The following is a 24,460-nucleotide window of genomic DNA, read 5'->3' as shown; positions in this document are numbered from 1 at the left end:
TGGTGGTGATCTCCGCCACAGTCTCAGTGGTCTGCGTCAAATCCTGAAACTCTCGTGCCAACTGCTGCACCTCAATAATCGGTGAAAACTCAGCCCTGAACCTGGCTGAAAAATCACTCCATGTCATCGCATCCAATGCGGCATCATCACCCAAAGCATGACCAATCTCTTCCTACCAATCCCTCGCTCTTTCCTTCAGAAGACAGGAAGCGAGTCTGACCTTGTCCCCCTCGTGACACCGGCTCGTACGGAATGTGTTGGCAACATCAGCCATCCATCTGCTGCTAGCGATGGGGTCCCTAGCCCCATGATAATTTGGCGCCCTGCAAGCCCTGAACTCTCGAAATGTCAAAGTATGCGCTCCCATCAATGCCATCATCTCGGTACGGAAGGCTCCCAGCCTCTCATCCAAGATTTCCAGTATACCCTCCTTGACCGTGCCAAAGATCACAAGAGTTTGGTCTAGTATGCTGCGCGTAACCTCAGCTAATATCAACTCCCTCATTCGCTCCTCGAGCTGCTCGGCTCCTGAACCCGAGCCTGATCCCTCTCCGGCGCCTGATCCGCCCACTGGTCTCTCTCGCAACGTCACCATGCTGAAACATATAACACAACCACTATTAGAATACTTATCACTGCTGCGAGGCCAAACACACGCACTACCAGGTTCCCGGTCTTGTCTTGGCCTTTCCCGAATCGAGTACGGATCCTCTGCTTTCAGTAGTACGGGCCCATACTACCTTCCACATCTATCCGTACTTTCCTCAAGAACTGCTTCGACTCAACCAGGTCCCTTTTCCACTACTACTGCTCCCAACACTACCTCATCCTAGGCTGCCCTAGGGAAACCTCTGACTCAAACCAAACCAGTCCTCAGCTGCTGAAGGACTCCTTGTGATGCCAATTAGCCATTACCTGGATACCATCACATATGACGAGGCTCAGATAATCCTTCGAGTAAAAGACTCGTCCCTACAACGGTTGGACTCAAACAAGAGTTGCACAATAGGGCCAAATCCAGCACTCTGAGATTATTCAACCCTGATCACATGTGACGTGACGTATCCACTTAATGGCTAACTCCCATCCCTCGGAATCCCACATTGCACAAAGCAAGCAGCATTCAGACGAGGGAAAAATCTAACCATAACATACTCAAGCAATCATAATATCATACCAAGAATCTGTAGTAGCATGCAACACAAGCTCATAAACTCAGGCATAACCTAAACAGGCTATCCTACTACTGTCTAATCAGCACTATCATGCAGCTCAAAGCACATATAACAGGCACATAAGACATCCTCCCTAGATCCTTAGTCCTAATCTAGCATGCTATTCTATTAACTGATAATCAAAACATAAACTTGTATGGGTATTTTGGGGTACTTACTTGAGCTCGGCCGATTGCATGCACCACACCCCTTTTCTCTTATCAAAATTCTTTTCTTTCTGAATTCTTTTTGCTTTTCTAAAACTGCTTTCTTTCTCAAAACTCTCTTTTTACAATCTGACTTTTCATTTTGAAAACTTCTATACCAATTCCTTAGTTTGAGTTCAGACACACTCGAGAGTACGTCCGAATCCCTAAAACCAAGGCTCTAATACCAACTTGTAACGACCCAAAATTCAAGACAAAAAATTTCGTTTAATAAAACATTACGTAAAGCAGAATCATCAATCCAAAACATAAACAGAGTATTAATTTCCAAAACACATGTTCGTTATCAGAGTAAAACATTCCCAGGCTGTCTAATCAATGGTGTATGCCATGCGATCACCCCGAGCTCTTCCCTCCGCTACCGGAAGTACCTGAAACCAAAACTGAAAACCGTAAGCACAAAGCTTAGTGAGTTCCCCACCCTACCACATACCATGCATAACCATATACTGCACATACTGGGCCACGCCCGCTATCCTGGGCCTCGCCCCCTGCCTCGGGCCTCGCCCGCTACAACGGACCCGCTGCTCCAGGCCCCGCCTGGCTTCGAGCCCCGCTCGAATACAGATCTGTTTCACTTAGGCCTCGCCTGTCACAGGGCCTCGCCCGCTAACATATAATAGCACATAAACATACCACAAAACATAAGCTAAACATATACTAATGGATCCTGTCCTAAGGCCTCGCCTATCTGGGCCTCGCCCTTGTCCTGCTACTTATGAGTCATGGAACCCCGTCCACGCTCCTACTGATAGTGAGATACGGGCCCAACCCACTCTCACCCTTCCCTAACTTGGGCCTCGCCCCTGTTCTGCTACTAATGAGATGTGGAACACCATCCACACTTTGCTATTGGTGAGATACGGGACCTCACCCACACTCACCTCCCTACCAGGCACATACATGTATCACACAGACAACAAGTATAAACTATCATATAAACAAATCCTTGGGCACCCGCCCGCTATCATTGGACCTCGTCCTGAATATCTTACTAGCATACTGTGCCTAGGGCTAACCCCCGGGTCTTCTACTCATAACTACATGGGCCAGCATTGTGGCCTTAGACCCATTCACATAAAGGGAAACTCACCTACTCTTGCTGAACTTGCTGCTAACTCCTCTAGCTGCTACTCGGCAACTCTTTGCACTCCTGCTCCACTAGCTCCCCGAGCTACCGATATCAAAGCAACACTTAGTCTAACTGTCCGCCGAAAGTCAACTAAGTCAACTCTGGTAACATTTAAGTCCTGGTCAACGTCAACTTCTAGGTCAACCTTACTCGCCGAGTCTGCCTACTGACTCGCCGAGTTCATATGCTCAGAGACCTTCCATTCACGACTCGACTCGCCGAGTCAGCCCCTGACTCGTTGAGTCTACCGATTTCCGAGTCCTGACCTGTCCAACTCACTGATCCGAGTCTTAACTCGAAGGGTTTAGGGTTTTGCGACTTGATTCGCCGAGTCCAAGAATAGACTCGTTGAGTCCAAGGCAATCTTCAATAGACTCGCCGAGTTGTTCTTCCAACTCGCCGAGTTCCTGCCCAACTTCATCCAACTCGCCGAGTCTACCCATGTGACTCGCCGAGTCGCTCCAGTTCCTAATCCATACAGTGGCTTTTCTAGCCATGCAGGGGCTCCAACTCATAGATCCATACTTCCAAAGCTCAATCCTCACATAAAGTTGCAAACTTTACGTATAACTAAAGAGATCTAGGCTCAAAACACTCTAGGGCTAGGTTTAGGGACAAAAGGGCTTCACCAACTACTCATCTTCTGATGCTTTACGACATATTGGACCATCCCAACACTAGATCTGAAGTGGCAACAACATATCTAGGCCCCAAACTCGAATTGGGACTCAAACAACCATAAAACCCCCAAATCTCATAACAAAAGTAGATCTAGATGCAAAGGAGGGAAGATAGCAGCTTATTACCTCCAAGATGAACACAAACTGAAGTAGATCCCAGATCTACACCTCCCCTTTGAAGCAACCTTCTTGATCTTCAAGTTCCTTTCCAAGGTTTCCTTCCTCCAAAGCTATTTCTCTCAAATGATGGAAGCTCACATGAAATCTAGGGTTTACAGGTTCTCTAGGATGATATGGAGGCTGAGGGAGGGACATAACACCCTTTAAATAGGATACAACTCCCGGGATTAGGGTTTTCCTCGTTCAGACCAGACTCGCTGGGTCCCCCTTAGCCGACTCGCCGAGTCGGTCACTTACTCCTGAACCCGGATCCCGCTCGGACTCGTCGAGTTCCTCCCTGGACTCGACGAGTTGACCCCTTTGGCTTTGGTTTTCCTTCCTTTCTTGACCTTTCTGATTTTGGGTGTTACAATTACGTATCAATTAACAACATATTAGAAAATACTGTAACCTTGTGATATATTTTTTATAATACAAACTTGAAATTTGGTTTTTAATCTATGAGGTTTTTAGAATACGTTTCAACTTCCAGAGAAAAGTTTGATATTTATCCTAAAAGTATTCATTTCATTTTAAAAACTTAAATGTTTCTCACTCGTTTAAAAAGTTTATTCGTCTAAGTTCCTACATATTATTTGGTTTCCTACACACTTGAAGGGAATGATGGTCTGAATTAGAATATTTCATATTATAATATAATATTACATCATATTACAATCTTTCAGATTATTACACATTAACATTATAAACATTTCTTTTCTATAATTCACTTTTTTTTCTATAGACTATTCTATATATTCCTATAACACTATAAGTTATAAATTCAGAATATTACATAATATTTCATATAATATTAGAATCTTACATAATGTAAGTTAATTGTACACATTACAACATAAATTTAAAGGGAAAACATCTTTTGTATGTTGATTGCAGTATAATCTTATATAATCTTACATAATTTTTGCATTGAAGTATATATGAATAGTCTTATGTATGATAATTAGAGTATAATGTTTTGTTACCAAGTTATTATAATACAATATTATACATGTAAGAATATTATATTGGTGTGTGTGTGCGTGTGTGTATATATATATATATATATGCAACATCTTTTATTATTCTAATAGAATAATGATGCCTTTAACATTATTCTATTAGAATATTCTAAATTTTTTTTGCTTACTATAGAATATTCTACCATGACCATTAAGAAGTGATCATAATACCAACTATTCATTAAGCATTAATCACCTAATAAACCATATCAAGTTTCTTACATAATACTAGACAACATTTTTTTGTATAATTTGTTCAAAATAAGGTAGATATTACAAAAGGAATTGTTGTTTAGTCACCATAACCACGTTTAAGTAATTCCAAACTTCTATCAAATCCTATTTATTACCCTTTTCTCGACTAGAAAAAAGTGTAGTTGAAAATATGTCTCTAAACTTCCTTATCATCTCCTTCGTTCTATTGTCTTCAGAGAATTTCGAGAGACAATGCAAAATAATATCTTCCATATTATCCTTTTCAGTTGAGACATTGTTGATAATTGTTTCATACTTTTCTTCATACTCCTGAGAAAAAAAAGACATTAGAATATTTTTCTTATATTAAGTTAGGACATAATTAAAATATATTCTAAAACATAATTAAATAATATATTCTACTTAGAATATACCTCAATACTGTTGGATTAGTGTCTAAGTCCATAACTATTTTGGTATGTACTTGACCCGATGGTGCATGGTCCTTTTGGGTTGCCTTCACCAAAGCAACTTGATAGGATGAATTATGGAGAGAAATGATTAAATATGATTTATTAATATATTATGAGAATAATATATTAAAGGAGAAATCATATTCTTTAATTAATATTAGTCAAGAATTAATTGGTAATTAGTTTTGTGACTAAAAGAGATTAATTAAACTTAGGGGACTGGAATTGTAATTATAAGATAATTGCAATTTGGGCTATGGATTGCCTTATATTATAAGGTGGACAAATTCTATGGGGAAACCCATTAGAAATCGTCCAAGGCCTTTAAGGAAAGGAGTCCATGGGTTGCTTAGGGCTTAAGCATCCAAATTAGGGTTTCCTTGTTAGATAACCCTAATAGCCTCACTATATATAGTGCCCTTATCCCTCAAAAACGTGGAGATGACTCCTTCTAGGGTTTGTAGACGTTTTTGGGCAGCCTCCTTTACCTCTCCTCTTCATCCTCTTGCTCTTGGTGTTTGTGAACCATTAGAGGAGTGACACTTGTGACTCTAATCTTTCTAAAGTCAATACAAGAAGGAATTGGGATTGTTATTGCTACATAACAATCAAGGTAATATCTTAAACCCATTCTTATGTTAATATGATTACTTGTATGCTAGATCTAGGGTTTATAGACTTGGATAAATTGCATGTACAATAGAGAAACCTAGATCCAAGCATTAGGGTTTTCGAATTTAAATTTTGATTAAAAGTTTAATTTTGATGTATATTTAAATTCTAAACCCTAAGTTTTTGAAGTGTTTCAAAACTTGTCCTCAAGTTTTGGAATTTAAAAGTTGATTAAAAGTTTAACTTAGGAATGTTAAATTCTAAAACCCTAGTGATGTTTTGAAAAGTTCATATCACACCCTTATGGTTTTATTAATTAATTAAGGTGTATAATTAAAAGAGGTTTAATAAATCCATAAAAGTTTAGGTTTACAATTTAATTTAATTAAAAGTATAATTGTTAAATTTGACCTCCTAGTATTTTAAAAGTGTAAAATACACCCTATACTATATATAACATTAAAAGTCTAACATTATATATATGTATGAGTAAAAGTCAGTCTTACCGTTAGTAGGCCTCATTCACGAAGCTGGTCTATAAGGGGTGTTTAAAGAAATTGCCTATAAAATGGCGATTGAATGGGTATCCACTCTTACCCACCGCACTCTTGACTAGTGGAGGGTCGTTAGCCGAACGGGTAGGATAGGACAAAACCTTCCATTATAAGTATAATGAAGTACTAAAGTAACTAAATGTTTTACAAATTCCCAATCTTAGTTACTTAGGCAAAAGTGAATTGATGCAATTCCATGAAATTACACTTTGTGCCCTTGCGAAGACATTAGTGGAGCGTGTGTGGTTTACCAGCACACTAAATGGTTCTAAGCAAAGGTAGCAAAGGGTGATTCAATGTTTGTCATAGTTCGGTGGAGCGTGTGTGGTTTACCGGCACATCGAATAGGTGACTGTAACATGTGAGGGCACCATGTAAGTTTGCAAGGTTATTCACACTCGCTTTGTGATCCTCGGCATCCCAGTCACAAACAAGAGGGGCATATCGAGATTTAAACATGCCATTGAAGTGTTCAATGAATCTCAAAGGATCTAGGAATATTCATAGATTTAAAACTTAAATTTCTTTTTCATTTTTCGTGGTGGAAATTAGTGAATCGTCATTCACTTACCTTCAAATATTCTGCAACTAGATTACGGCATCCCTTTTCTAGGTTGTAGCGTATTGTGTTGGGTCCTAGCCTTAGTATTTCATTTGGGTGATTTACTAAGGACTCAATCTATCAACTAACTTGAATTCGTTTTTCTCCCGTTTTGTAGATGTCAAAGTTCGACAACTATGGTCTTCCTAAATCCCGTGGAACAAGCTTTCCACATGAAGATGATATTCCACGATTTGATCGAGGAACAAGAAATCATGCTTCACTTCCTCCACCTCCTCCAATTATTCTCCCTAACCCACAAGTTCGAAGGCTTGAAAAGTTCAAGCTCACTCAAGCCCTTTTGGCAAGTAAACATGAAGAAGGAAAGTCGGTGTGTGCACACGTCCTAGGGATGAAGTCACACATTGATAGGTTAAGAATGTTGGGATCCGTTGTCTGTGAGGAGATGGTTGTTAATTGGGTTCTTCAGTCACTTCCTAACTCGTATAGTGAGTTTGTAAGAGAGTACTATATGATGAACTACGACGTGACCCTTATAGATCTCACCTATATGCTTATTGCTGCTGAATCAGCAATGGTTTGGCGCAATAGAAAAGCAAAGTTGATTGGTGAATCTGCCTTCAAGACCTCTATGGATATAGACAATGGCAACGAAAGACATGCTATGATCAAAAAGTTTGATAATAAGAGAATGGCAATGTCTGAAGTAGTTCCATGTCCTGTTCCAAAAGAGTCAATTTGCTTTTATTGCCAAGAGAAGGGGCATTGAAGACGAAGCTGCCCTATTTACCTAAGAGATCTAAGAGATGGGAGAGTCAAAACGTATGGCTTTGCTTTAGGTAAAATCCATTGACTAACCCTTTTAAGCTCCTATTCTAGATTCTTAATACATAATGTGATAAGATTACAATTGATGTTGTGTAGGATCGAAGAAAAGAGAGGAAGCTTAAGGGAAGAAGTGAGCAGAATCTAACCGTGAGAAATGGATTTCGATCGCATTACTTGATTAGATTCTTGAGCTACTACTTTGAGTTAGAATTAGATTGCTAAGAAATATGTATTAGCAAAGTTTTTCAAAGAATTGCATTGTAAGGACAAATTTTTTCTGCAATAAAATAAATTTTGATTTTATATTATTTATTTATCCTTGCAATGGCATATATAAAAATATGATGTTTGGATGTTTCTATTATTAGAAATAATGGATTTGATTCTTAGTTATGGAAATGTCGAAAATTTACCAAATAAGGAGAGTTTCTCATCGCCCAAGTTTCAATTGGACAGAAACTTGGAATCACGCAACTTGGTTGCACGATGAATGAGAAATTTCATATTTGGAAATTAGACTAATTCATTGACAAAGTGTCAAGTGAAGGACTAGGAGATCAAGTACACAAAGTTGCGTATTGATCAAGTCCACCATAAGAGTAACCAAGATATTCGTCATGATTTACTAAAGGTTTAGTAAATATGATTATACTTACAAGATTAAGTGTAATTTTGAATTGATTGAAAAGGTTTAAATCAATAGCAGAACGAATAAGAAGAATCAAGAAGGCAGAAAGATAAAAGTTTCTCCATTCTAAGAAGAAGGGAGATTACCTTTTTTGCTTTATGATAGGTCTTAATGATTAAGAACCATATCTCAATTGATCCTCTAAGTGAGTCTTAGTACAATTGTATGTCTAAGAAGAGGAATCAAGAATTGAAGAAATGGTTAAGTCAAGAAGTCAATCATACTTCGTTCCAAAACAAGTCTTAGAGTTATGATTGTGAAATTGAGTGATAAGTATTAAGATGGTTTATAACATTCATCAAATGTGGAAATTTGTGATGTCTCGGATAAGACAAAGACCAACTAGGACCAATTTATGAAGTGTTTTGATAAAAACTACACTAACTCTTGAATATTTGTTTGTCAAGAAATGTTTATTGACAAGAGAATCTTATATGTCAAGGAGTCAGTGGGAGTCTTAATGGTCTTGAAAGGTTTCAAGAACAAATCAAAATAAACCTTATCGATCATCACTAGCACACGAGTTGAGGTTTACAACCTATCGTGTTAACACTATTTTGTTTCTGTGCCATTCCAAATTGAGTCAATTATGCATGTGAGTTCTATGAGTTCTCATTTGAACACATGAAAGGCAGGCACCTTGATCAATGAAAGGTATATTGATAGGAAAAGGTGAGCTGTTTGACTACTTGGAAGACATGGTGGGCAGCCGTGCTACCATAAGGCAAGAAATCAAGATTAAGAAAGTTTGGTCCATATGAGTTTGAATTTGTCGTAAACTTTGGTTTTGAAAAATTCACATGGATAGGAACACATACACCATTAAAATCTAAGTGTCGTAAGATTTCCTTCCTTCATGAAAGTGACTGTGAGGAAATGCTTTCACTAAGAAAATTTTTAAGAAGATAGCAATTGTAAAATTGCATTCTCAAATTTGATTATGGTTACGGTATCCCTCTCCAAGACTCGAATTGTGATATTTGGCAATTGGTCTTAATTGTTTAAGACACATATGAGCTATCTTGGATAAAGATGTATGATATTAAGAAGCCTTGATAAAGGATTATCAAAGCATTAAGTATTAGAAACATGAACTTAAGAAATTAAATAGGTATTGTTTTTCTGGAAGTTAAGCTATTTCTGAATACATGTTAAAGCTAGTGGGAGCATAAGTGTTATGTTTATAATAATCGTCATGATAGTGGGAGCATAAATGTTATGATTGTATGATTATTATGGAAAGTATTGCAAGTTAGCAATATTAATTATAGAAAACAATAGTTATACTTTGCAAAGTTGCAAGAGTTGAAAAGTTGTTTTGCTATAATTAAGGGAGAGAATATTATGCTTCATTTCAAATTTAAAGGTTTAGGTTGCGGAATGTTAATAATTTAGTCAAGAAAACATAGTGTGTTCATAAATTTCGATTATGATTACGGCATTCCTCTTCATAGTTCGAAATTTGAGAACGTAGCACATAAAATATTATGGCAGAAGATTGATAAAGTATCAAATCTTTATGTAAGACATTATGCATCATGTCCCATACGCTTCGGGTATAGGATCGATTGCAAATGCTATAATATTTGACCATTCTAAAACTTTCCAAATGGCTAGCACATTTAGAGGGAAAAAGGACAAGAATCGGTTTTGACTAAGATAATTAAACAACTATCAAACGACAATCCAAAGTTCGCCGAGGATTGGTTGCTTGTGGGTAGTTGGAAGTATAGTATTGAATGGACCATATCGACATTATTATGAATAGATAAGATTCTATTGAGAATGAGTTGTCATATGGTAAATATGGAAAGGTTTCCATATTGGGAGTTAGATATTAAGAGTTTATGTCTAGATTAGAAATTTTATGCAAAAGGATGTTCAAAGGAATGTACTTTGAGTGAGAGACATCATATCTAAGGAATTATATTGTAACAATATCTGATAGAGGACTTTGTAATATCGTTGGCAATAGTCTTTGTGACTTTTGTGCTATGACATTACGAAAGGATCATTGCATAAAATGTTAGAATCTAACATATTCTATAAGTGGCAAGAATTTGATATTCTTTCACTTATGAAAAAGGATTTGGAGTTGTGAAATGAGTATGATTGGAAATGTGTTCATTTGATCTATTTCACAAAGTAAAAACCATAGGTAAACATTGTGTGCATGATAAGAGCATGGGACAAGTGTAATAATTCAAGTAAGAAGTTGATTACCCGAAACAACAAATAATGAGTAATCGATATGGTGATAAATAAAAGGTGTTTTATTTATGCTCAAAGGTTTGAGGCCATATGGGATTAGTATTATTCTTGTGTTTCACTTTGCATGTTTTGACTTCCTAAATAATTTAATTGGTTAAGAACAGTCAAATTATTCGAACAGGCCACAATCGTTCATATGTTGGAAGTAGGTATGAATAAAGACTGTCGTGAATTGGTGTGTGGATTGTCTAAAGAGCATTAGACATAAGCAAATGTTTGCTGCAACGTTCATGAGTGCTTATGAATATGATTTGAGCATTGGATTAAACCCACGCTCACTTGGATCACTCCATGAATTGTATCACAAGTGATTGGTGAGACGATAACATCTTATATTCTTGAAACCGGGATGTGTGAGTTGTATCTTGCAAATCGGTTGCACATTGATAATACGTAAACGCACCAGTAACTTGATGTTATAAAACATATTGTTGTGTGTGATTCGGTGAGTGAGTGCAAGCGAGCATTGAATCAAAGTTTATCCGTTCCTTTTATTCAAAGTAGGATAAAAGCGATATCTTTAGGCCCCTCGATGATTTAGTGATGACAAACATAAATGCTCGGCCGGGCTAGGGCTAATTTGATTTGTTCAATTAGTCAGTCGTCATAAATCGAAAGTCGAGAAATAGTAAAAAAAGAATGATTTGAAATCATGTCTTATACAATATCTAGAATGGAGGAATATATGATCCCTTATCTAAAGGACACACGTATCTGATAGGATCAGAGTTGACAACGGCTTTGGAAAGCTACGATTGCAGATCAGGATCTGAAGTCATACGCAGAATAGTTATTAGACTTATCCAAGTGGGAGACTGTTGGATTAGTGTCTAAGTCCATAACTATTTTGGTATGTACTTGACCCGATGGTGCATGGTCCTTTTGGGTTGCCTTCACCAAAGCAACTTGATAGGATGAATTATGGAGAGAAAGGATTAAATATGATTTATTAATATATTATGAGAATAATATATTAAAGGAGAAATCATATTCTTTAATTAATATTAGTCAAGAATTAATTGGTAATTAGTTTTGTGACTAAAAGAGATTAATTAAACTTAGGGGACTGGAATTGTAATTATAAGATAATTGCAATTTGGGCTATGGATTGCCTTATATTATAAGGTGGACAAATTCTATGGGGAAACCCATTAGAAATCGTCCAAGGCCTTTAAGGAAAGGAGTCCATGGGTTGCTTAGGGCTTAAGCATCCAAATTAGGGTTTCCTTGTTAGATAACCCTAATAGCCTCACTATATATAGTGCCCTTATCCCTCAAAAACGTGGAGATGACTCCTTCTAGGGTTTGTAGACGTTTTTGGGCAGCCTCCTTTACCTCTCCTCTTCATCCTCTTGCTCTTGGTGTTTGTGAACCATCAGAGGAGTGACACTTGTGACTCTAAGCTTTCTAAAGTCAATACAAGAAGGAATTTGGATTGTTATTGCTACATAACAATCAAGGTAATATCTTAAACCCATTCTTATGTTAATATGATTACTTGTATGCTAGATCTAGGGTTTATAGTCTTGGATAAATTGCATGTACAATAGAGAAACCTAGATCCAAGCATTAGGGTTTGTATGAGCACATAGGATGTTCTTATGACCAAAACCCAACAAATACGTGTGTCCTGATTCTCATTCTCTTGATTCTCATTCTTGTCACGTTCTAAATTTGAACTTTGTTCAATTAGATTTCCAACCCCAAATCCACCAGCTTTAATCTCAAAAGATTGTCTTTCCTTCAACTTATCTGTTGTCCACATCGTAACTAATGGTGTTTTATGTTCTATTTTTTGGAGCTTGCATTCAATTTCATCACAGTAAATTAGCAGCATTATTTCAACATCATATTAGATATCCATTTTTAAGAAAAAAATAAGTGTATTAAAAAACATACCAACAACAACAACACAGGACCTCTGTAATAACACTTGGGGTTGTCTGGACGCCATCTCCCTTTTGAATTTTTCAACAGTACAACAAATACGCACACCAATCGATTTTAGAAATGTCATCTACTTCAACAAGTGCTCTAACTGGAACTAAGTTGTTTGTCCCCATAGGAATGGATTCTGCAAAAGTATTAACAAATATAGCTATGAAACCCAGCTTGAAATTCATATCCACTTGTTCGGATTTTTGAATAATTTTCTTGTAGTTTGTTGCATTTGCCTTTCCACCTTCAAGTTCCTTCATCCATCCATCAAACACTTGATGATCTTCGCTAACCATGTCTAAGTCAAATAAGCTTTTTCCAGTTTTGGGTAAACCAAACACTTTATGAATTTTTTCCTTTGTGATCTTTATTCTTTTTCCTTTAATCAGAATATTTTTTTGCCTTCATCATAATTCTCAAGCACAAAATGGCAAAGTTTTAAGGGAATACTCTTAATGTTGATCTTCAAAAATGCTTTAAATCTCATCCATTTCACCCAATCTTTTTGTTCAGATGTCAAAGAACTTACAACATCTGTCATCAAGCCAGGTGTCGATATAGTGTTTATTGAAGGCAACTCCTTCAATATATATATATATATATATATATATATATATATATATTCTAGAGGGCATTCTCATTGTATATGTATTACGTGGTCTCTTATATTAAGCCATAAACAGGGACTACACCTTATTTACCCACATGTAATTTTACCCTGTCAAATGTTGTTATACTTACCGTGTATATCGCAATTAGTTAGGTTTAACTTATTATAAATACATGTTGTATATTGCTCTGTAGAAATATAATAACATAAAAGAATTTCCCTCTCGCCTTTTCTTCTTCTTCTTCTCTGTATTCTTAATATGGTATCAGAGCCTGGTTCTCCACATACCACACCCAAAAATTCTCCTCCACCTTCTCCAAAACAACCGGTCATGGACAGCGGCTCCTCCTCTCTCACCGTCAACACCATTCTCAAAGACATAACCATTGTCAATTTTCCAGCAACTCTAAATTGACTTCCACAAATTATCTTGGGTGGAAAACACAAATCGAGGCACTGCTACATGGCCTTGATCTTTACCGATTCATCGATGGTTCTCACCCTGCACCAACTCCTACAATCGCGGCCGATGGTTCAATCACTCCACATGTCGACTACAAGAAGTGATTCAGGCAAGACCGATTGCTTTTTGGAGCTCTTGTTGGGAGTCTATCTCCACAAATCGTCCCATTGGTCACAAACGCTTCTTCTTCACTCGAAGCATGGAAAACCCTAGCGGGCACTTATGCGTCCCCATCACGGGGGCACATCAAACAACTGCAGTATCGTCTCAAACAGATCACAAAAACCTCAAACCAGACAATTATCGACTATATGCAGAACATCAAAACTGTGGTTGATGAACTTGCTATACTGGGCAAGAAACTCGACCAGGAAGATATCACGGATGCTGTTGTCAATGGACTCTATCAATCCACATATAAACCTATTATTAATGTTGTACACGTAAGGGACTTACCTATTACTTTCAACGAATTGCATGAAAAACTCATAAATCATGAGTTAACAATTGCTTAACAAGTCCCTGCTACTGTTGGAATTCATCAACCAGCGACTATCTTCTATGCCAACCACAACTCCAACAAAAAATCAAGGTCTCTTCACCAACAATCAACCACCACAGGCTTGCTTCCTACTCCAGCAAAACAGGTTCCCCAAACAACTAGTCAACGCCCATTTTTAGGCAAATGTCAATGGTGTCATCAGAAAGGACACTCATTGAGCAACTGCTCAATTTTTAAAAGATCCTTTCCCATTGCTTCTGTACCACCATATCGACACACACAGATCCAAAATGCACAAGCCCATGTCATGAGTCCTCTTCCAACAGCAAACACAACAAATTGGTTGTTTGACAGCGGGGCTAGTTTTCATGCAACAAACGACCTCAACAATCTTTCCATCCATGCACCTTATGATGGAACTGAAGAACTAGTTATTGGTGACGGTTCGTGTCTACAAATCTCCCATATCGGCTCTGTTGTCATTCACACACCCAACACACCACTGATTTTAAAAAATGTCCTTTATGTTCCCTCCTTATCTCAAAACATCATCTCTATCTCTCGCTTATGTCTTGATAATCATTTTCTAATAGAATTTTATTCTTTTGTTTTTGTCATTAAGGATCTGGCATCCAAACTTCCTCTCCTCCAGGGAACAGCAACTAAAGGGATGTATGAACTTCGATCAGCTCCTTCACCCACCATCTTCACAATGCATCGTTCCAATCCCTCCATGTGGCACCATCGATTAGGCCACCCACAAAATAAAGTATTCAAGAAATTGTCTTCCTCTCTTTCTTTTGATTCAAGTTCTGTTGACAATTGTAACTCATGTCGGATTAATAAAAGTCATTGTTTACCATTCCACGAATCCTCTCTTACATCTAATGCACCATTAGAACTTATTTTTTTCAGATGTTTGGTGTTCTCCTGTTGAATCCTTTGATCATTTCAAATACTACATTATATTTGTTGATCATTTCACTAAATATATATGGCTTTATCCTATGAAAAGGAAATCTGAATCACTTTCCATATTCACTCGCTTTCAGTTCCTAGTTGAAAATTATTTCAACACAAAGATAAAACAATTCTTCTCTAATAATGACGGTGAATACATAAAACTTGTCACCCACCTTGCATCATTAGGTGTCTCTCATCTCACCTCTCTACCCCACACACCTCAACAAAATGGCTATGCTGAACGACGACATCGACATATTGTCGAAACAGGCCTAGCCTTACTCTCTCACTCCAAAATACCAGTCACCTTCTGGCCATTTGCATTCACCACAACTGCTTACCTCATAAATCGTCTACCTACCTCCACTCTACATAATCTCTCCCCATTCCGATGTCTCTTCTAAAAAGAACCAAACTACCTCAAACTAAAAAGCTTCGGATGTTTATGCTACCCATGGCTCAGATCCTATTCCCCTCAGAAACTCCATCCTAAATCTACACCTTGTATCGTCGTTAGTTATTCACCCACCCAAAGCGCATACTATACATATGATCCTAGCTCTTCTAAAATTTACACATCTAGACATGTTATCTTCATAGAAAATGAATTCCCTTTCACCAAACTCACAAACACCTCACCCTCTCACTCACCAGTCAATCTTGATGATTGGGTTCCTCTTTCTCTCCCAATTCTCACCTCATCTACTCATTACCCACCATCACATACAGACCACACAACATCCTTCACTCCCACCTCCAGCCCTCTTTCCTCTCCTTCACTTAACGAAAATATAAACCTCATTCCATCTCCCATCCATGATATCCATTCTCCCAACTCATGTCCTCCAGCTACAAGAATGAACACTAGACCAAACCCTAAACCAAACACATGTTATTTCAACTCTGATTTCAAATTATACACTGATTCTCCCTCTTATCCATCATAACCTACCACAATCACTCTAGCCCTTAAACATCCAGCATGCCGCCAAGCCATGCAAGAAGAATTTGATGCCCTGAAACGCAACAACACTTGGTCTCTCGTACCTTCTTCTCAAGCACAAAACCTTGTTGGATGCAAGTGGGTATACCGAACCAAATATAAACCAGATGGATCCATTGAACGCCTTAAAGCACGCCTAGTTGCAAAGGGTTTTCATCAACGCCCCAGTATTGACTACAAAGAAACTTTCAGTCCTGTTCTAAAACCAGCCACCCTACGACTTGTTCTCTCTCTTGCAATCTCACATAACTGGTCCTTAAGGCAACTAGACATAAACAATGCCTTCTTGCAAGGAAACCTCCATGAAGATGTTTACATTTCTCAACCCCCAGGATTCGTCCATTCTTCATTTCCAAACCATGTTTGCAAGCTAAACAAACCTCTATATGGTCTCCGTCAAGCATCTAGAGCTTGGTATAATGAACTCAAATCTTACCTAAAATCTCATGGCTTTAAAGCTGCAATCTCTGACCCATCTCTCTTTATTCTTCACTATAATTCCTTACTCATCCTAGTTCTTGTTTATCTAGATGATATCATTGTCACAGGACCCTCTCCCACACATCTCTCACAATTTATTACTAATCTTGCTAATAAATTCTCTCTCAAAGATTTGGGTCCCTTATCTTATTTTTTAGGGATCGAAGTAATTCCTAACTCCACTGGTATTCTTCTCTCTCAAAGGAAATACATCATTGACATCATTACTAGAGCCAAAATGAGTGATTGTAAACTCGTTTCAACACCAATGACTAGTTCTGAACCTCTAACCTTGACAGGTGGTACACCTCATTCATCACCAACTGAATATCGTGCCTTAGTCGGTGCTTTGCAGTACTTATCCTTAAATAGACCAGATATATCTTTCCCAGTTAATCGCCTGTCTCAATTTATGCATGCACCCACTTCCTTACACCGGACAGCTTTGAAGCGATTACTAAGATATCTGCATGGCACTTTACACCATGGTATACTCCTAAAACGCAACTTACCACTCACTCTCCATGCATTCACTGATGCTGACTGGGCTGGTGACAAAGACAACTACAGAAGTACAACCGGATAGATTGTCTACCTCGGCTCAAATCCTATCTCATGGAGTTCAAAACGACAAAGTACTCTTGCTAGAAGTTCCACTGAAGCTGAATTTAGAGCAGTTGCATCTACAACAACTGAAGTTCAATGGCTTACATCATTACTCAGTGAACTTGGATATCAATCTGCAACTACACCAATCATTTATTGTGACAATCTAAGCGTCACCTCCTACTTAGCAAACCCAGTCTTCCATTCACGAATGAAGCATCTTGCTTTAGACTTCCATTTTGTACGCGAAAAGGTCCAGCAAGGTCAATGTTTTAAAACCCAAGTTGACCCGGCCGGTTAAACCGGTTGGACCGTGACCCGGGGTAGAAAGCGGGTCAATTGAGAACGGTTTTTTGTAAAAATACGTACCAGATCGAACCGGTCGGGTTTCTCCTAAACCGCGGTTCGGTATGTTGAACCAGTTAAAATTGAATTGACCCCTTTTAATAGGGCTTGGATAGTTGGATACAAGTAGCAAACGCCAAAACAACGAGCCGTTTGCGGTTTCTTCAATGTTTTTTAATGTTTAAACTTTGTGGACATCAAATTATTTGGTTTTATATGTTTATGCATTATGCATGAAAGTAAATATATATAAAAATAGAAAAAGACCATAAACTGGGTTGATCCAACGGTTCAACCGGTTGAACCGGTTGACCCGTGAACCAGTCATCACACCGGGTTAACTAAAAACCCGGATTTTAAAACATTGAGCAAGGTTCCATCAGAGTTCAACACATCGCTGGAGATGATCAACTCGCCGATGCTCTAACCAAATCTCTTCCAAGACCACGTTTTCACTACTTACTATCCAAGATTGGTCTCATCTCCGAATCGTCCATCTTGCGGAGGCATATTAAGCCATAAACAGGGACTACACCTTATTTACCCACATGTAATTTTACCCTGTCAAATGTTGTTATACTTTCTGTATATATCACAATTAGTTAGGTTTAACTTATTATAAATACCTACTGTATATTGCTCTCTAGAAATATAATAACATACCAGTATATTGCTCTGTAGAAATATAATAACATACCAGAATTTCCCTCTCACCTTTTCTTCTTCTTCTCTGTATTCTTAATATCTTAAAGGTAGTCAAAAAGTCATATTAAAAAAAGGTAGTTTTGTAAAACATAAAAATATTAAAAAGGAATTTAAGGAAATGAGATCGCTGTCACCTTTAGCTTTAAGTTTGATAGTGGCTCTAAGATATTTTACCTTCCCATGTGAGTAGTATCAGCTCCATGCAGATAGGAAAACCTTATTTTAAGTTGTAAATCTTAAATAAATAAATCTTAAATAAATAAATCAGGGCTATGCTTGGCAAACTAGCTAGTAGCCAGTAGTTTGATAGAAAAGAATGACTATTGAAAATTGGAAGCTGTCACTTTTATTTGTACATAATAAGTATTCGAAAAAAGAATAATAGTTAGTTTTTAAACGTGAAACTATATAAAAACTAAAAACTAAAGATTTAAAAACTATTTGAATTAGCTTTTAAATTAAAAGTTTTTTTTTGTTTAAAATAAAAACTAAAAGCGAATGATTTTTTTTATTTCTTCCAAGTTTTTTTTCTTAAAAACTAAGATTTTAAAAACATCATATCAAACACGTCCTAAAGTACAAATTTTGTACCATATATTCAAATTATGGTTTTTAATAATTATTTGTAATAGCTGAAAATAATATTGTAAAACAATAAACGATTTGTTCTGGATTTTTCTTTTTTACTTACCAAACCCTATATCCCTTTCAATGTTGATTTACAATCACAACCACACATTTATCCATGTTGCAAACGACACCAACTACTAGTACAACTGATATCAATTTACTTGTATGAATGTCGCCATTACACCTCGACCTATAATACACCATATGAGCTCATCAATTTACTTGTATGAATGACCCCATTACACCTCGACCTATAATACACCATATTAAGCTCAAAAAAACAGACAGAATCAAAATGGCAATTCCTTCCGTTATGCTAAACTTCTTGTTTCCACCACCACCCTCGTTGTTTGTCTCCACCATGTCCGTCATCGGCCTTACATCGTTATCGAGTGCAGGGTACATGGAGATCAAAGGCAAGCATATGCAATATTCCAAATTCTTGAATGTAGGCGTTGTAAAGAAAGAGGATAATACAAAGTTATCAAGTAGAAACGGTATGCTTTTTTCGTATACACCCGCGTTTCTCGTGGGCTTGGCTTCTTTACTGGTGTTTCACGATCAAGATCTTAGATTCATGTTGCTTGCTTCGGCTCTCACCGCTCATTTCCTCAAAAGGGTATTTGAGGTACATCCAATACTCGACTACTAAAATATGTTGTGTTTTGTTTCCGGGATGCATATAACAATACTTAATTAGATGGTGGTATCTTTGAGGAAACAATCAATGGTTTGGGCCTCAACAATGCTAGAGTTTTAGTTTCAATGTAGATTGAGTTTATTATGGGCATTGTGAGAGCAATTGTTGACACAACACGGCAAAAATACACGACACGAAACGAAACTGGGACGAAATTGAAATTTGATTTCATGTTCGTGTCGTGTTCGTGTCAAGTGTAAAAAACACGATGTCGTTTCATGTCGTGTTCGTGTTCAAAATTCGACATGAAATTGACACGATTTAGCATTTATTTGTCGTGTTTTTCGTGTTTATCGTGTTTTTGCGATTATGTATAATTAAATATTAATTAAATAAACTACTTGTTATATTATGTTATCTTTGTTGTGTCGTGCCGTGTTTGTCGTTTTTTAATTGGTTCGTTTTCATGTTAGTTAAAAAAAACACGACATCGTGTCGTGTTACAAAAAACTTTGTCGTGTCGTATCGTGCCAGACAAAAACACGACCCGATGACCCGATTTGCCACCCCTATATCAACATGTGTATGATGTATAGTGAACCGATTCAAACTGATTTTGAGGCCCGGACAAAAAAAAGGCCTTTAATAGTAATTTTTTAAGTAAAAAATGAATAATTGCTTAGATTCTCGAAGAATCTATTGAAATCTCTTTGTCTTCTCCATTAATTTTAGCTACAATCTCGTTTTTTCCTTTTTTGCCGACTTAATACCAAATGTTTTATTTTTCTTATAATGTAGATGCATAAAAAAATTGGCCCTAGAAATTTAGAGGCCTTTGGCCATCGTCCATGTTGCACACCTACTGATACGGCCCAGGATGTACAAATCACAATATCACATTGATGCTCCCTTGGATGGGCAGGATAAAAACAAATGTTATTTGTTTGGATCTGGATTCAATTGAAATTTTAATGGAATAAACGTGTTTGGTTTTGATTGTATTTCAACTTCATGATGTAGGTCCTTTTTCTTCACAAGTATAGTGGTTCCATGTTATTAGAATCGGCAATAATCATCTCATCGAGTTATACCTTTTCCACGGCGACAATGATTTATACTCAATATCTATCGAAAGACTTTCCCGAGCCTTTGGTAGATCTAAAATACATTGGAACTGGGTTGTTTGTAGTCGGAATAATTGGAAACTTCTACCACCATTATCTTCTCGCTAATCTGAGGAAGAATGGGGAAAGAGAGTACAAAATCCCACAAGGTGGTTTGTTTGATTTGGTCATATGCCCACACTATCTATTTGAAATTCTTGGGTATGTAGGGATTTCATGCATTTCACAAACGTTGTATGCGTTTGCTTTCACTTTGGGCACAATTGCATACTTGACAGGGAGGAGTTACGCCACCCGGGAATGGTACCTATCAAAGTTCGGGGATAAGTTCCCTAAGAATGTTAAGGCTTTTATTCCTTACATTTTTTAGGCAATTACCTACCAGAAGAATATAAGATCAGTTATAAACCTTATGTCTATTTATTATTATTATTATTATTATTATTATTATTATTATTATTAGTCCTCTATGGATTAATTAGTGAATTGATAAATGATGTTTGTATCAAAAAAAATATTGTATAAAAATGATTGCTTTTTTTAATTTAAAAGACACACAAAAAAAAAAAAAAAAAAAAAAAAAAAAAAAAAAAAAAAAAAAAAAAAAAAAACTGAATTACCTATCTGAATTCAAGTAAATGACATATTTAACCTTCTCTCCATCAAATTCAATTTTACCACCATAAATCTATTCATCGACATAAATGTAAGTATATTCACCAAAAATCACCTAACATAAACACAAGACAAGCTGGAACTATTTTAGATGGAAACATGATTATAAACCACTCTTGTTGTCTTCTTCCTTTTTGTATCCTATGATCAGAATCATGTCCCCTCATAACTCTAACGATTTTTTTCCTCTTCAATTTCTCCCAATTCTTGTTTCTCATCGCTTGAGTTCATGATGCCGTTCAAGATATGAAGATCAATTTGTCCCAGATTTGTTTAAAATCAATCAATTTTACGAACCCCAGGTCTCCAGCATCTTTGTTTCTAATATCCCCTGTTTACATAATATGATGTCAAACAAACCCATATCCAGCCCCTGTTCAGAACGGGTATAACCAATTACACCAAATCAATTCTTTTCAGAAAACCAATTCTCCAGGGAAGAAGAAACATCAGGGAAGCATCTCAGGAGAAGTAATTAAATATTAAAAAAAAAAAAAAAAAAAAAAAAAAAAAAAAAAAAAAAAACCCTGCAAAACTTTAGAAGTGGACGCGGTAACAGAGTTGCTCGGGTTTTGGTTTAGAATTTTTGGGAACAAGTAGGCGGGTAAAAATATTGAGGGGAGGGGGCTTAGGTCTTAAATGGCAGGATGGTAAAGCTGAGGTAAAAGAAACGTGGGGGAACGTTTAAAAGTATTTAAAATGATGGATAAGTAATTATAGACAAAAATGCAATTGTCTTTCATTGTATGTATTTTTTTTTTGTTTTGGTCTATATTTTAATTTTTTTAGATCGTTGGTCATTTTGATCATATTTATTGATTTTGGTCGTTCGGAAATGTTCTTTTGATATTTTTTTTGTTTTTTTTATTTAATTTAAAGGAAAAAAAATAAGTAATTAATTTGAGCTCTCTCTCTCTCTCCAACCATCCATCCAAAAAAAACCCAAATCCGTTTTCTCCTATTCCATGCCTACTGCACGAATCGATTGTATGTATGTATGTATGTGACTACATGGGTTTGATTTCTTGGTTAAGCATTTCAGCGAACACAAACACAGCTAACATGCACCCCTTTTTTCCCCCAAAAGAAACTTCATATGATCTTGAGTTTTCTGATGCAGATTTAGCCATTACAAATTCAACATTAACCACTTGTCAGTTCATAATGGATCATAGCATCTCCACCGGAAAGGTAAAATCAAAAACCATAGTTCCAGTTCACAGTACAAATCCAACCTTAACATATGTATATTCATCATTATCATTTTCATCCCTCATAGTTTGGGGATTCTTCTAGGTTTTGATCAGGATCTCTCCCTGCGTTTCTAGATGAAACTGATTTAGGGTTTTTTTTTATCCACCACGATGGTGGTGGGAAAAAGCACAAGTCGGTTCAAACCTCTTCACGTATGATATATATATATATATATATATATATATATATATATATATATATATATATATATATATATATATATATAGAGAGAGAGAGAGAGAGAGAGAGTTGAGGTCTCCAATGCAAATGCAAATCGATTAATGAGATTAACACCCACACATAAATTGATTTCATAAAATGAAAAAAAAAATACATACATGCACATAGTGAAATCACTGAAAACCTATGTGAAATCGGAAAGGGGGGGGGGGGGGGTCTTCAATATCTATCCCTACCTCCTGAAAATTCATTTTCTATCGAGATGCAATCGAAAGAAATCTACATGAAAGAGGGTATGAGATCAAGAAACAAATCTACATGTGCGTTTATGATATATCGATGGATGAAAGTAGAAAAAGAAAAGAACATGTTGTCTGTGTTGTGAGACAGTTATAAACCAGAAAAAAAAATCATATGTGTGAGTTGAGATAATGTCACTGTAGCACATGAAACTTTTTCGATTTGGCTAATTTGGTCATTAAATTTTTTTTTGGTACGTTAGACCATTAAACTCGTATATGACATATTACTTTAGTCATTTTCCATACTTTTCAATGGTTTCCCGGTTGATATTTTATATATGTCAATTAATATATATTTTTTGGCTAATCTGATGCCACGTGAAATATACCACGTCAATAAATGATATATGAAGCTTAAAGCCTTTTGTCTTCAGCTATCGAACTTCACCCGTCTTCATTATTCAGTTGTAAAGGAAACTGATTTAGGGTTTGTGAAGCATTTTTGTGATCGAGTTGAAGAACCAAAGAAGTCACATCAATGGCACAGTCGGAACCTAATGGAGTGTTTGCGATTGTGGAACTCAACTACCAAGGGGTATTTAATCGAAATCCTTTCTCTTACACTGGTGGTGTGAAAGCCATGTTCACTAATGTCGACTTTTCCTTTATGACTTATTCTGAGTTTGTGACCTTCTGTGAATATTTCATGCATGAAGAGTGTAAAAAGTTTTACTACTGCGAATCAGGCAATTCCATGATGGAAGGGCTTAATCCCATTTTATGATGTGGAATATGCTGCTTTTATTTTTGATGCTTATGGAACAGATGGTGTAATTTCGGTTTATGTGGATCATATTGTGGTTGGTGTTGATGGGTGGTTTGATGATGAAGATAATAATGATGATGAACATGAGTCTTGTATTGATGGTGAAAATGAAGATAACATAGATGAACTTAGAATGTTGCATTTGAATTTAATGAGGATGTAGTGCATATAAATAGGACATCAAATGATCCTTTCTTGAGTAAGTTATATGTTGATGAGGAGGAGGATAACAAAATTGTAGATGATGATAATGGGAGAGAAGTTGAACCTAACATCCAAACTCATTCCATATTTAATGAGCTATTACACTGGAAAAAATAAAAACCAATTCTAGGAATGAGATTTAAGGGTCTAGGGCAAGTAAAATTAATGTTGTGCAACTATGTTGTGGCTAACGGATATCAATTGTGTTTTGAAAAAAATGATAGGAAAAGACTTTTGGTGAGGTGTAACAAGGGTGCTTGCACATTTAGATTATGGGCTTCTTGGATTAGTGATGAAGAGAGCTTCCAAATCAAGTCACTAAAAGCTTATCATAATTGTGCTAGGAACTTCAAGTTTGGATAATTTGTGACATATGCATGGATTGGGAGTCACTATACCAAAAAGATCGTATAAAGTCAGAAAATGAGTGTAAGGAAGCTTAGGGTAAAGTGA

The 24,460-nt window shown here is 36.7% G+C and overlaps 1 protein-coding gene across 1 annotated transcript; it reads left to right on the top strand.

Moving 5' to 3' along the window:
- Positions 1–19,015: 19,015 nt before the first annotated feature.
- Positions 19,016–21,088, top strand: LOC111906965 (uncharacterized). The gene is made up of 2 exons (XM_023902752.3): positions 19,016–19,490; positions 20,523–21,088. Exons 1-2 carry the CDS (start codon positions 19,089–19,091, stop codon positions 20,994–20,996), a joined length of 876 nt encoding a protein of 291 aa, XP_023758520.1. The 5' UTR covers positions 19,016–19,088; the 3' UTR covers positions 20,997–21,088.
- Positions 21,089–24,460: the final 3,372 nt, after the last annotated feature.

Source organism: Lactuca sativa, chromosome 8 (assembly GCF_002870075.4).
Source record: "Lactuca sativa cultivar Salinas chromosome 8, Lsat_Salinas_v11, whole genome shotgun sequence".
Lineage (NCBI taxonomy): Eukaryota > Viridiplantae > Streptophyta > Magnoliopsida > Asterales > Asteraceae > Lactuca > Lactuca sativa.
This window is presented reverse-complemented; position numbering and strand designations above follow the sequence as displayed.

Coding starts and splice junctions, on each gene's coding strand:
- LOC111906965 (XM_023902752.3), top strand. CDS start 19,089: ATGAATGACCCCATTACACCTCGACCTATAATACACCATATTAAGCTC. Junction 19,491..20,522: donor TCCTCAAAAGGGTATTTGAG/GTACATCCAATA, acceptor TTCATGATGTAG/GTCCTTTTTCTTCACAAGTA.